We start from the raw sequence: 16007 nt of genomic DNA on the forward strand, positions 1-16007 counted from the left end.
TATTGGTAGCGGTATAATCGAATCGAGCCGAACCGAATAGTGGTGTGTTCAAGCTTGGCTTGTTAAGTATCGAATCGAATCGCGAACTTTGTTTAACGAATACTTTGAGGCTCACGAACTTAATCGAGCCTACACGAACTTTCTAAATTTATATTTAGGTTTAAAATATTGATTATTTTCTTTTGAAAATAGATTATTTCATTCAAAATATAAAATATATGAATTAATTTCTTATAACAAACAGAGTTTATTGAAGATTTAATACAATTATTATTATTTTTAGTAGATAAATATAAGTTGTGCCTACTAATAATTGATATTTTTCAAGCTGAATAACTTAATGAACTTGTTCACGAGCTAAAGAGCCGAATACTACCAAGCTCAAGTTTGGTTTGTTTATTTATCGAACTTCTCTACACGAATTTGAACGAACTTTTTTCGAGCCGAACTCCGAATAGTTCGCGATCGGCTTGGTTTGTTTATAGCCCTACCTGCTGCTATAGGATTTTGATGATCGAAAGGTGAAAAATTCAATAATTAGAGATATCTTTGAATACAATATATATCAAATACATTTATATTTTGTTTATAAATATATAATATAAAATATGTAAATACATTTATAATCTTTTTATAAATACTAGCAGAAAGAACGTATGTTGTACGTGTAATAAATCTTATTTTATTTGATAATTTATTATTTAAAAAATCTATTAATTCATTACGTTTGTTAGATAATTTAGTGGATGGATATATTTATTTATAAGACTTATCAATAGCTATAGAAATATATTACATAGATTTAGTGTAATATCTAATGAATTAATATATTCTTATAAATATATAATATGTAAAATAATTTTAAAATAAAATATATAATAGGGGTAAAATAGACAATCCACAAGTTGTGCCTTAAGATGTCTTAGGCTCTTTTTATATTAGTATAGATATAATATAAAATATGTAATAAAGGTAAAATAGGCAATCCACAAGTTGTGGCTAAGGCTCTTTTCCTATTAGTATAGATATAGATATACTTCTAGTTAAACCTATTATTTAGATGCATTAATATATAGAAGGAAATATGTAGGAGTTTTACTTCATCATTAAAAAAATGGTTAAGTATCAAATACACCCCTAACATAAAGACCCTTATCACGTATAACACTCTATACTCGACTTGGGTTCAACTAAACCCCCGAAGGCCTTAAGTTGGTGCAATTACACCCTCGGCCCTAACGGCCGTTTAACACCGTTAACTATTTTAATTTAATGTTTTTTTTTTAATTTCGTTAGTGGTGGGACCCACGCCTTCTTCTTCGCCAGGCTCGTTACAAACTTGCCGGAAACATGCTCGGCGGAGGATTGAGGCATATCCAGCCCCCCCTCTCTCTCTCTCTCTCTCCCTCTTTCTCTCTCTTTCCCGGAGCCAACAAAATTAACTCGATCGAGATCAACAAGTAGTCCTCGAACGGCTCTGCCACTACGAACATCAAATCCTCGTTCCAGTAGGGATTAGAGATGCTCCTCGTGGAAGCAGGGGACACAATTTGAGTCCTCAACACCTGGTTTCCCACTTGAACTTTGGCTAAGAGCTCCGGATATCTCATCATGTTTAATTTGTCTCCCAACACCACATCTTGAGCTTCAATCACACTGTTGTTATGTCTGTAATCTGTAAACCTAGCAGCATAATAAAATATGTTCTCCTCTCTGCCCGTGGATGTAGCCAAATTGGTGAACCACGTAAATCTGTGTCTTCTTTATATTTTCTGTTTGATTGTGCTCGCTCTATAATCCTATTCCGTCATAAGACACACCAACTCGCAGGTACCAGATCTTGGGAGATAGATAAACCTTGGATTTAATCGAAGACAAACCTGTCGAAATGCACGTTGGCGGCCTTGGAGTGTCACGCCTCTGCAAAAGCATCATCAACTTGAGTTTCGAACCATATTGAGAGCATGAGCTCGCCGGATTTGGCCCTCTCGCCTTTCTTGTCCTCCATTCTGTACCACTGCGGCGCTTGCTGGCTGTCGAGAGGGATCCTCTTCGGGACCTCGCTCAAATCGAACACACGCGCCCCAGTGCGTTGTCTTTGTTGCTCTCCTTTATGAAGATCTCCGCCACCGACGACTGTATGCAGTTTCGAGAGAAGGCGAACACTTGATTCCATTCGGCATTCGCGCAAGACACCCTCTTCATGCTCCCTTTGTAGTTCCCCAGCTTCACCTCCGCCACCACCTCGCCGCCGCCCAACACTGCCAACTCTCTCGCCTTAAATAAAAAATAAAATAAATAAAAATAGTTAACGGTATTAAACGGCCGTTAGGACGGAGGGTATAATTGCACCAAATTAAAGACTTAGGGGGTTTAGTTGAACCCAAGTTGAGTATAAGATGCTATACGTGATAAGGGCCTCTATGTTAGGGATGTATTTGATACTTAACCCAAAAAGAATATAGAACTAGTTGCGATTTGCACTATTTACAATGCTCTTCGGGCAGTTCATATTTAAGTAGTAGACGTAGCAAAACACTATTTACAATGCTCTTCTGCGGCGGAAGGCCAATGGATTTTGTTCAGAGCCGATTTGGATGGCTTTACTTTCTAAACGAGAATGCACCCTGACTCCCATCCCAGGCAAGATAACTATTGTTTCTAAATAGTTTTATTTATTTACTTAATTAAAAAGGTAAATCATTTATTACTTTACATGATTTTTCTGAAGCTAGCTCCACAAAATCAGGTAGATATGTACTTTACTATTTGGTTGATGATAGTGATGAACAAGATTGCTAGTGGTGCTCAATTTTATTGCGAGATTATAAATAATACATTCAAATTGTTATGGGGCTAAAACCCATACAAATTTCTTACTAAAATAGTAACATAACCATATTATCTTGGAAAAAAACATAAAACATTGAAATAACAAACTTCATTCTCAAAGGAAAAACCGACGTTTGATTTTATGCAATTCCACATGCGCTTCTTTCATGTTGATTCTATCCCCGGGAGAGTCCGTAGAGCATTTCAAAGCCAGTTTAAGAATGGATGATACACACCGTAGATTCTTGTCAAACTCTTCTTCTTTCAAATTCATTACTAAGTTGGCATCTATCACTTTATCTGGCATCTCTGGAAGTGAGAGTTCTACCCAACTCTTTATGCTCAAATCTCCGCAAAACATATCATCACTAGGCCTTTTTCTTGTAAAAGTTTCAATCAACATCACCCCGTAGCTATACACATCACATCTTGTCGAAACTAGCCCTTCCAAACCATACTCTAGAACAATAAAAAAACCATGATGCAAAATATGTAGTAAGGGAAAACACTATTTAATTTAGTGAAGTGAAATACAATCAATATATAAATAAATATATGTACAAAAATTTTACCTGGAGCGATGTAACCCAATGTTGCTAGCGTGTTGGTTAGGACAAAGCTATCTCCATCGCATAACAACTTTGCTATCCCAAAATCACTTACATGGGCAACCATGTCTTCATCTAACAACACATTACTAGGCTTCAAGTCGCTGTGGACAATGGGCGTTGAATAACCATGGTGAAGATACTCCAAAGCTGATGCAACATCAATCATTATATTCAATCTTTCCATCAAATTCAAGCAATAGTTGTGATAATATAACCACTTTTCAAGGTTTCCCTTTGGCATATATTCAAGCACTAATGCCTTGAACTCTTCATTGGAGCAACTACTTATGACACTGGTTAGATTTCTGTGTCGAATGCTACGTAGTATCTCACATTCGACATCAAATCTTCTTGATATACCTTCTAACTGCATATTAAACACCTTGAGAGCGATATCCTTCCCATTGTTAAGAATTCCTCTATAAACAGAGCAAGAACTCCCAGTGCCAAGTAAATTGCTTTCACTGAATTGATCAGTTGCTTGCACCAGTTCATAATAAGAGATCCTTTCAGGCACAATTGATATCAGCTCACCAACTTCTCTAGTTGTCTTTTCTTTTCTTTTGTATCTGACAACTATGAAGGCCAATGAAACAAGTGAGATAAAAGCCACAACCCCAAAAACAATAAAAGAAGCTCGTTCCACCTTTTTCCTCGTTGATCCATGATTTGAAACTACAGGGCAACTCCGGACATGGAACCTCAGGATTCCACACAATGCCTCATTACCCTTAAAAGAATCCATAGTGAAGTTTCTAAACGAACCGCCGTTAGGAATTTCTCCAATCAAATTGTTGAAAGAAACATTAAAGTAGACGAGGTGTTGAAGTGCTTCCAAAGACTTTGGAATTGAACCGGAGAGGTTGTTGTAGGATAAGTCAAGAGTTACCAAACTGATCATGCTTTTCACAGACACAGGAATAGAACCTTCTAGTCTATTATTTGCCAAAGACAAATTAACCAAATCCTGCAACTTCCCAATAGTGCTAGGAATAGAATCTGACAACTGATTCATTGATAGGTTTATATATATTGCTGCTCCTAAGTTACTTACCTCATTAGGTAAGAACCCATTCAATGAATTCGAGGACAAGTCTAGCTTGATCAAATCTTTTAGGCCCCATAAGCTTGAAGGTATGCTTGAATTCAACATGTTGGAGTCTAGAAAGAGATCTCTCAAAGAAGAGACATTTCCCAAGCATTTCGGAATCGGACCTGAAAATTGATTCCTGCTAATAACAAATGTATTTAGGCTGAATAAATCACATATAGCATGTGGAATTGAGCCTCCCAACATGTTATTAGACAGAATTAATCCTTGAAGTTCATGCAGATGTTTGATAGTTGGTGGAATATTACCGGATAACTCATTGACATGCAAAGCCAATGTCACCAAATTGCTTAAATTGCCTATTTCAATAGGAATGTTGCCACTAAATTTGCAGTTTCTGGCAGCGAATACTTGAAGCATGGAAGATAAGTTCCCAACGGAAGCTGGAATGACACCGTATAGAGGATTATCAGCAATTAACAAATCAGTTAGAAACCTGCAATTTGTCAATGAAGTAATGAAGGAAGAAGACGGTGTCTGGGTAAGATTGTTGCTGAACAGAGAAAGACGTTGGAGATGCCTTAGGTTGCCGAGATCAGTAGGTATATAACCACTAAATTTGTTTCCAGCAAGTGAGAGAATTGTGAGTTGAGAACAGTTCGAGATAGAGTTGGGTATTGCTCCACTCATGGAATTATTGCCAAGAAACAATCTTTTAAGAAAGGGAGAGGCATGGCATAAATGCGTTGGAAGAACCCCTGACAGAGCATTATTAACAAGTGAAAGAATCCGAAGAGTTGAAATGTTAAAGAGCTCTTGTGGAATCAAACCAATCAAGCTGTTCAACTGTAGTACTAATGTCTCCAAATGGTAAAGTTGGCCAAATTCAGAGGGAATAAGCCCTGCAAAATATGAGATTTCAAAACTGTAGCTAAAAACACATATTGTAGCTAAACAGACAATTTACATGAATTAGTTGTTTTAACAAAAAAATTACTCTGTCGTACCTGTAAAATAGTTTTCCGTGAGGTGTAAATTTGTTAGCATGGTAATATTCCCGACATCCCTTGAAAGGTTCCCCGTGAATTTGTTGGTCCCTAGATTTATGTTTTGCAGAGAAGACATATTCATGAAAATACTGAAATCAACTGAGCCCGTAATCTCATTCTTTTCAACAGCAAACGTAACCAGGCTCTGAAGATTGCCAATCTCATGTGGTAGTATTCCTGCCAAAAAAGTGTCATAAAATCTCATTTAATTAACACAAATTTACGTCAATCTATAATGTATGATAAGAACATAAACCATACCGTTCAAGTTGTTACCACCAAGAGCTAAATCCCGAAGAGATGTTATGTAACCGATTTCTAAAGGTATCTGCCCATTAAAAGAGTTGTAAGAAAGGCCCAAAATCTCAAGCCGTGAACATTGGGATAGATTTGTGGGAATCGCACCACTCAGCTGATTATCAGAAAGATAAAGCCCAGTAAGAGATGGAAGATTACGGCACATGTCTGATGGAAGACTTCCACTCAGTTCATTGTTTCTCAATGCTAGAACTACAAGAGTCGATAAGTTGAATATGGTTGATGGTATAGCACCGGATAGACGATTGGACTGAACCCCCAAATACTGTAGACTTTGAAGTCTTCCAAACTCTTTTGGAATTTCTCCACTTAGAGAATTGGAAGTTAAGTCAAGAAATTGTAGGTTTGTTAGGTTTGAGAGCGATTTTGGGATGGAACCTATGAAGCTGTTGTTGCGTAAATTCAAGTACTCTAGTTTTGGTAACTGACTGAATATCGGAGGGAAGTCTCCACCAAAGTTGTTGAGTCGGAGAGATATGAACTTCAAACGGCGAAGGAGAGACAGCTCATGAGGCAAATCTCCATGGAAAAGGTTCTTGGTGAGGTCGAGGGAGACAAGGAAGGAGAGGTGTCCGAGCTGTGGTGGAATGGTGCCGGAGAGAGCCATGTTGGAGAGATTCAACGCAGCTACTCTTTGGTGGCGCAAGCTGCAAGCGACGCCAATCCAGTTGCAGACGGAGCTCGAATTGGTCCAATTAGTTGAAAGTAAAAGAGAAGGGTCGGAGGTGATGTGTTGTTTGAGTGAAAGAAGGGCAGTTTGATCAGTTGCAAGGCTCATAGGTTGTTTGGCTTCAGAAGAAAGCATTTGGAAGGATATGGTAATTAGGAATGCATATGCAAAAATGCAATAAAGCTTTTTCTCCATGGCTGGAAATTGGGTGGCGTGATTGTATTATGATAAGTCGTCCCTAGTAACTACAATAATAATCATTTATATATATACAAGGCTTCATTCGCTTGTATTATGATAAGTCCCTACTCTCTCGTAGTCCACATTAATTTACGAAGAAGACGAAGAAGAAGACTTGAGATTGAGACGACCGAAACATCACACAATTAATCAATATTCTTGTTCTGATTTAGTTTTCATTTTACTGTATTTCACTTTCATAATCTTAAACAAATATCAAAAGAATACATATACTCAACTTCGCGTAATATGAAAATTGAATTAGAGAGCTGGTGCAATACACCAATTTTTCTTAATAAGATTAAAAGAAATTTCTTATTTTAGAATGAATTAAATCGTTTCGCAACATAGAAATCCAGGTAAAAGTTTTTAATTTCTACAAACAAAACAAATATAATGTAAATGCTCATTTGAGTTGATTTTTGGGTTTCTACCATCCCGCCTGCGTGTGGTGTAATTTTTCCACCTTTGAGTGATGTAATAGTTTTTCTACCTTTGGGTGGTGTAGTGGTGATGTTTTTCCACTCCTTTGTGAAAGGTGTTGGGTTCAATCCCGCTTACGTGCGGTGTAATTTTTTCACCTTTGAGTGGTGTAGTGGTGTAGTTTTCTCACCTCTAAAAGACTCTCCAGAGGTCTTGGGTTCAATTCCGCCTGTGTGCGGTGTAATTTTTCCACCTTTGGGTAGTGTAGTGATGTAGTTTTCTCACCTTAAAAGACTCTCATTTGTGAGAGGTATTCTATCCCGCCTATCTTCGGTGTAGTTTTTCCATTTTTGGGTGGTGTAGAGGGCCCCGGCTACGTGCAGATGGAATATTTGATTATATTTATATACCTATTATAATTCTAAATAATTCTAAATAAATAAAAGAAAAAGCTATACCTCTTGTAATTCTAATTAAAAAAAATAAAGGTATCTCTCGACAATGTAATATTTAGTCAAACATCGCTTTACTATTTTGTCACTTTTCTTTTATACTAGCAGAAAGAACGTGCGTTGTACGTATAATTAATGTTATTTTATTTGATAATTTATTATTTAAAAAAATCTATTAATTCATTAATTACTTTTATTAGATAATTTATTGGATGAATATATTTATTTATAAGCCCTTATCAATAGCTATAGAAATATATCACATAAATTTAGTGTAATATCTAATGAATTAATATATTCTTATAAATATATAATATGTAAAATAATTTTAAAATAAAATATATAATAAGAGTAAAATAGGTAATCCACAAGTTATATCTTAAGATGCCTTAGGCTCTTTTTCTATTAGTATAGATTTGGGCACAATTCTTTCGAGTTGACTTGACTTCAAGTCAAGCCGTGCAAGTCGGATTTCATTTCAAGAATTCTTATCATATTATTGAGTCAGTGTAAAAGTGACAATTAGGATTTCATTTCATTTATGAGTCAATTCTGATGTGCTTTTTTCTTTGAGTCAAGTCTTCGTTTGGTGTTAATTCTATAATATTCAAACCACTTCAAAAAGTAAATATATTGTGCTAATTTTGTATCGTTTTACTGCATTTCCTAATCCAAAACGCTAAAAACAATTTACGTGATATCTTTGAAATGAATTGGCCATGCAGACAATCTAAGTAGCAATTCAAATTGAAATAACATTGTAAATCAAGATTAACCGTGACATTGCTAAATCTTAATTTATGACGTCATTTCAATTCAAATTACCGCATAGATTGTCGCATCATAGCCCGCTCATATAAAAACTTTAGATATGACCGAAATTTTAATTTAGGACGAATTTCAAAAAGTTTAAAGTTTATGTATTGATTGAACAAAAAAATAATGTTCGTCAAAAAATAGAATTTGGGTATACTTCGTGTATATACATTAAATTAACCCTGCAGAAAATATTTAGCTGTGGAGAAAATTAATATTTTTGTTTTGTATTTATCTTCCAGAAAGTACAACAAATTATATGCAAGTAGAAATAAATAGATTATAATTATGCTAATTCCAATTTGGTAAGTTGCCTTGCCTATAATTTATTTTGGCGAAACATGTGATAATAAAAGGTATGCAAATATTATAATCATAGATATATAGGACTGGAAAAGCATTAGGTCTGGAAAATAACATTAATCCCTTTGACAGTTCAATCAATTTGTGTTACAGGTCTTTCTCTGGAAGAAGTTATTCTTTGTGGAACTTATCTTAGTGGAGCAATATCTTAGTGGAGCAATATAATGACAATCATAAGTTTGTATTCTAATGTCCTTCCATTATTTCTTGGGTCAATAAAGCTTTATAATTTGAGATTTATTTGTTTATAAAGAATGTATTTTCTAATTTAATTTGTTCTTATATTTTGTTTATTTAAATGAATGTTTAAATAATACCAACTCTTGCGTCAAAGTATAGCTTCAAATATTGCCAACAAGACCTAACGTTGTCCCCAAAATGCATTTGGTTTCTTATAAAATTATGTGAACTAAGCACGAGTTTATTTTTTCACTTTTTCAAATTCAGCTGAAAATTAAAGATTATTATAATATAGAATAGAATTAACGTTTGGTCTAATAAAAAAGAATTAACATTTGCAAAAAAGATGCGAATTACCGGCAGCCTAGCCCACGATAATTACCGACCTATTACCGATGGGAGAAAAGGTGCGTCGACTCTTCACACTTACCACGGTAATCACCGACGGCAAACTAGCCCACAGTAATCACCGACGGCAAAGGCCGCCAGTAATGTTGAGAATTCTATAGCGACGACAATGGCTGCTGGTAATTGGCAACGGCGAGCAACGCCATCGGTAACGTAGTTCGGGTCGCCTTATAGCAACGGCGGCAGTCGTCGGTAACCCTATATATAAATTAGGGCAGAACCTCCAAACCCCCCCACCCCCCGGCCCATTTCCGCCGCACACTACAAAAACACGTGCGATTACCGGCGGCATTTGCCGTCAGTAATTGTGAGGCGGCCGCCGGAAAAACGATTACCGGTGGCAACCTAATCTTCGTTGGTGATACATTTATCGGCGACAAACGATCGCCGCCGGTGAATGTTATCGTTGATCGACGGAGCGTCGCCGGACTTTTACCGGCGGCGGGGCCGCCGGTGATTAGCGGCGGTAGCCCTACCGCCGCTGGTAATATTGACCGGACGGCAGTGGCGCCAATCGTCGGATGGGCCGGAGTATTACCGGAGGCTAGGGGCCGTCGGTAGTGCTGCCGGTAATTTTTTTAATTTTTATACCCCACAAGTATTTTTCATATTTATACAGTAGTGCATACGTTAGACGAACTTCCTAGTCGCTTAACCTTGAAGTTCTTTTTGAGTGGACACCAGTACAGAACATTTGTATTATTGATATATCTAGTACCTATAATTCATTTAAACTCTATTGCAATCTACAATATCATATATTCATAACCTTAGAATATGTCGAGATGATATCCAAGAGATGTTGTTAATTACAGATCGGTCTCGTTTCCGTCCTTATTTTTATGTCGAAAAACTATTTATTTATTAATTTATTATTAATATTATTATTATTATTTTTATATCAATCTAGTTGATACACCATAAGTATTTTAATTTGGTAATTGTAATGTATTTTGAATTTATTTGCATACATCCTTATTTTAATGTCGAAAAATATTTATTTATTAATTTGTTATTAATATTATTTTTTTTATCAATCTGGTTTATACACCATAAGTATTTTAATTTGGTAATTGTAATGTATTTTGAATTTATTTGAATACGTCCTTATTTTTATGTCGAAAAAATATTTAGTTATTAATTTATTATTGGCAATAATAATAATAATAATAATAATAATAATAATAATAATAATATTATTATTATTATTATTATTATTATTATTATTATTATTATTATTATTATTATTATTATTATTATTATTATTATTATTATTATTATTATTAATCAATCTAGTTTATACACCATTAGTATTTTAATTTGGTAATTGTAATGTATTTTGAATTCATTTGCATACGTTGAATTTTACGATTCTTGATTCCAAACTAGATTAGTGAAGAGTCTTGTTAAAATTCTTCAATTGAAGAGTGATTAGTTGAGATTCTACTTAAGATTCTAGTTTATACACAATAAGTATTTTAATTTGGTATTTGTAATGTATTTTGAATTCAATTGCATACGTTGAATTCAATCTAGGTTACCTTTTTTTTTAAGTACATATATCTTTCGACTTAATTATACAATCACAATAAATAGAGGATGGAGAACGAGGTAAATGCAATGTTGTTTGAAAACATGAAAGAAATAGTTCAATAAAACATAAATGTAAAAACAAAGTGCAAGTGTTATGTTGTTCCACAACATGAAATAAATAGTTCAACAAAATACAAATACATAAAAGTCAAGACGATGGATCGGGGATCAGAGACCTAATCAATAGTAGGGAATCGAGGTAGCTGACCCGACTGCCTTATAAACTCCTCAAACATAGCCATCTGCTGTTCAAGGGCTGCACGTGTTGCTCGTTCGGCCTCAAGTGCTGCTCGTTGTGCAGCTCTCTCCTTATCGTCGTCTGCTGCTCCTCCAACGTGGAGATCCGTGTCTCATACAGCTGCTGAGACATCCCGGAAGCGCCAGTGCTATGAGTAGACCCCCTACTATCCTGGTTCCGATCGGCACTTCCAGTGCCATAAAAACACTTCTTAAAATATAAAATATAAATAATTTTCAGCCCTTAGATCATCAAGATCTACGGTTGATTTGTAACCCTGTTGGATGAATTCGTGGTCCTGAGTTCGAATACCAAAGGTAGTAAAAATTTATTTTTCATAATTGGTAACTCTGTTGGATGAATTCATACGTGTTCTACATAAAATTCGTACATTAAAAACCATTTTTATTTTTATTTTAAGAAGTGTTTTCACGGTAGCCCTTCCTTATATGTATATATTACTTATGAACTTATTTGATAATTACTAACCAATACTCTGCTGCATGATATGAGTGGACTGAGACCCTCCAACGTGCATGTTGATCCCTGTACCGGGTCCATCGGGCAGACATCCAGTTCGCACGCTCGGTGGGAAACGGCCCAAACATCCTCCCGCGTCCAGTATATCTGGAGTCCCATCCAGAAATCGTCAGTCATGCCAAGGGGTCTATCCATCATCTCCCCTGCCTCGATCTTCGCCTTGAGCTTCCTCTTGTAGTCGCTCATCATGTCACTGTACCTTTTGCTAGCTTTCTGCTCCCACATCGACCTCACCTCAAGCTCAGCATCAGGCGACCAAACAAACTCTTTTTATTGAAAGAAATAGTTAATTTAATATATAACATTATAACAACATATAATGATAAATTTATATGTACCATAAATTCAGTTATACCTTTAATTCCTCAAAGTACGCATCATTCATCCCCTGTGGAGTCAACCTCCAAGTGTACCCGTTTAGGTTATCAATCTTCCTAAATGCTTTCGTGCAGGCGGCGAAGAGGCCCGGTGGCTCCTTCAACCTACTGTGTAAAAGTAATTTAAGGAATTATTTGCTATACGAGAAAAAGTAATTTAAGGAATTATTTGCTATACGAGAAATAATGATTTTAATTAAAATACTTACCAATTAGGCATCTTCTCAAATACAATCCTCCCTCCGTCCCTAGTCGAGTTGGCCCTGATCTCGGCTAGTGATGGGCCTCTGGGCCTTCTAGCACGTGAACTAGAAAAGGCCTGGGGAGTCTCAGGAGTCATATAAATGTGCGGCCCGGACCCTGAAGATGTGTCATCATTTTGATGCTCATCCTGTGCAGACCGAGCACGAGAAGCAAACCCAAGTAAATCTCTACGAATAGACATGTTACTTGTTTCAAATTGATTCAGATAAGCATAGACACAAATAAAATATCATAAATTACTTGAATCAAACGAAATTTCGGCAGCATAACCCCACTATCCTAACTACCAAGTGTTCGACTCTACCGGTAGCTATGGTAACCATAGTGGTTCTAATTTACTAAGCCTATATTAGGTCTACCCGGCCCCTCATTGTCGAAACAATACATACATATTGGTGTTTCACGAAACCAACACCTAAACTATAAAATGAAGTCACAAGCTATACCTAATGCAATTGATTGAAGAAGACGAAGTAAAATGATCGGAAATCTTGCTCGAGAGAGAAAGTAGCTGTTGTATTCAAATATATGAGATAGCGTAACTACAAAACACGAGTGCCAAGCCTATTTATAGAATACAGGGAAGGGTAAAATGGTAAAATTGGTGTAAGCGCATGCATTTGGCGTGGTCGAATGGTATATCAGGAATTTCATCTTCACGCGGGAAGTCTTCCGCGTTTCTGGCGATCCCTCTGATGGAGGTGATCTCTCTGGTGTGGATGACTTCTCTGGTGTGGAGGACTTCTCTGGCGTGGATGACTTCTCTGACGATGATGATTTCTCTGTCGAAGACGACTTCTCTGACGAGGGTGACTTCTCTGACGAGGGTGACTTTTCTGGCAAGAGTGACTTCTCTGGCAAGAGCCATTCCTCTGGTGGATGAGTTGTCTCTGATGGATGAAATCCCTTTGGTAAAAATGATTCTTCTGACCAGTATGATTCCTCTGATGAGGATGATTCCTCTGATTTGTATCCTTTCTCTACTCTGCACATTTTACTCCTCATCAACCAGTTGGTGTTTCACGAAACCAACACCTAAACTATAAAATGAAGTCACAAGCTATACCTAATGCGATTGATTGAAGAAGACGAAGTAAAATGATCGGAAATCTTGCTCGAGAGAGAAAGTAGCTGTTGTATTCAAATATATGAGATAGCGTAACTACAAAACACGAGTGCCAAGTCTATTTATAGAATACAAGGAAGGGTAAAATGGTAAAATTGGTGTAAGCGCATACATTTGGCGTGGTCGAAGGGTATATCAGGAATTTCATCTTCACGCGGGAAGTATTCCGCGTTTCTGGCGATCCCTCTGATGGAGGTGATCTCTCTGGTGTGGATGACTTCTCTGGTGTGGAGGACTTCTCTGGCGTGGATGACTTCTCTGACGATGATGATTTCTCTGTCGAAGACGACTTCTCTGACGAGGGTGACTTCTCTGACGAGGGTGACTTTTCTGGCAAGAGTGACTTCTCTGGCAAGAGCCATTCCTCTGGTGGATGAGTTGTCTCTGATGGATGAAATCCCTTTGGTAAAAATGATTCTTCTGACCAGTATGATTCCTCTGATTTGTATCATTTCTCTACTCTGCACATTTTACTCCTCATCACATATTAAGCAATAAAAAATAAAGTAATTAATTAAAAACAGTCATTTGTTGGGAGAAGATCATTAAAAACTAATCAATTTCTATCCCAAAGGGAGAAGATCCTTAAGAAATTGATTAAATCTATTCCACAATATATAATAACATATATATCATTTCATCCTAATCACATACTAGCATACTTAAAATTCACTTAATCATACTTAATTAAACAAAATTATCAAACATAAATAAATTAATCTAACAAATTCATACTTAATCATAAATTTAATCATAAAATTAATCATACTTCATAATTAATCATACTATAAATTAATTAAAATTAATCTAATTAATATTAATTTTAATATAACAAAATAATAGTAAATAAATTTAAAATTAATCATAAAATTCATACTTGAGAGAGAGAGATTGAAGACACCTGCGTCGTGGTTAGCCGGTGGTGGCGCGACCGGCGGGGGGTGGTCCGTCGACTCTGGGGTGTGAGGGGGTTGGCTTAAGGCGCGCGGGGGGGGGGGGGGGGGGGGGGGTGTTGGTAGCGGCGGCTGCCCTAAAATGTTATTTAGTAAATAGCAGCGGCATTATAGTGCCTCTAAATGACGACCCTGCTTCGAAAATAGCGACGGCGTTGAGTCCCGCCGGTATTTACCGGCGACATTGAGTCCCACCGATAATTAAATTAGAATATATAATTAATTATTTTAACATATACCGGCGGCATTGCCGCTGGTGATCACCAGCGGCCTCTACACCGCTGGTATTCTAGTCGTTATTTTAAAAAAGCGGGTCGGCATGTTTACTGGCGGTAAGGGCTCCGTCGGTAATTCCAGCAGGCATTTTAGCATTTTTTTGTAGTGGCAGTTCCCCTCTTCAGCCAAACTCCCCCCAGCGCCAGCCTCCGCCGCTGCTCCAGCGCCGCCGTCCCGCTCTGCCCCGCGACCACCACGGTAAGTTCCTATCTCTTTCTTTCGCCCCTCTCTCTCTCTCTCTCTCTCTCATCTGCGCCGCCGCCGCCCCACCTCTACTACGACGCTGCTCCGCCGCCGACCATCACCGGGTACGCTCTCGCCATTTTTATTATTTATGTTATTTATTTATTTTAATTAATTTATAAGAATAAATATGTTAATTTGTGAAATTGTTACATCAACAAGTTAGTTTTAATTATTATTCATCGCTTTAAAATTTTAATTAATTTATATGAATAATTATGTTAATTTTGTGCAATTTTACTACATAGATAAGTTAGTTTTAATTATTCTTCATAACTTCAAATTTTTAATTAATTTATATGAAGAAGTATGTTAACTATTATCCATAACTTTAAAATTTTAATTAATTTAAAAGTTAGTTTTGTGCAGTTGCGACATAGATATGCTACTATATTGTGGGATAGATTTAATCAATTTCTTAAGGATCTTCTTCCTTTGGGATAGAAATTGATTACTTCATAAGGATCTTCTCCCAACAAATGATTATTTTTTATTGCTTAATTTATATTATATTGCTTGAACAATTGGGAGCCTGGTAGACCTAGTAAATTCACATAACTGGTTGAGTTGAACACTTGGTAGTTAGGATAGTGGGGTTATGCTGTCGAAATTTCATTTAATTCAAGTAATTTATGATATTTTATTTGTTTTTTTGAATTAGAATTTACAAGAATGAGTGATAATCGTCTGTCGATGTATGCAAGATACAATGATCGTTCTGCATTTGAAACGAGACTTGAGGGTTTCCTTGAGTATGCGATAAATCAAACGGCTTATACAGATGGAGTATGTAACATTAGGTGTCTATGTAAGAAGTGCAAGAACGAGGCCTTTTTATCTGTGCCTACAGTCAGAGAGCATGTTACTAGGCGTGGATTTGTCCACAATTACACAACCTGGATTTGTCACGGGGAAGCACCAGTGTATATGCCGTCAGAACATACTAGAATAGATGAGGATGATGAGTAATACAGTAACTACCAA

At 36.5% G+C, this 16007-nt stretch overlaps 1 protein-coding gene across 1 annotated transcript; it reads right to left on the reverse strand.

Moving 5' to 3' along the window:
* Positions 1 to 2811: 2811 nt before the first annotated feature.
* LOC131012895 (receptor kinase-like protein Xa21) lies at positions 2812 to 6731 on the reverse strand. The gene is made up of 5 exons (XM_057940875.1): positions 6315 to 6731; positions 5805 to 6239; positions 5502 to 5720; positions 3405 to 5396; positions 2812 to 3291 (listed from the first exon to the last, which is right to left on the reverse strand). Exons 1-5 carry the CDS (start codon positions 6724 to 6726, stop codon positions 2948 to 2950), a joined length of 3402 nt encoding a protein of 1133 aa, XP_057796858.1. The 5' UTR covers positions 6727 to 6731; the 3' UTR covers positions 2812 to 2947.
* Between the last annotated feature and the right edge of the window lie 9276 nt (positions 6732 to 16007).

The sequence above is a fragment of the Salvia miltiorrhiza genome, chromosome 2 (assembly GCF_028751815.1).
Source record: "Salvia miltiorrhiza cultivar Shanhuang (shh) chromosome 2, IMPLAD_Smil_shh, whole genome shotgun sequence".
Taxonomy (NCBI): Eukaryota; Viridiplantae; Streptophyta; class Magnoliopsida; order Lamiales; family Lamiaceae; genus Salvia; species Salvia miltiorrhiza.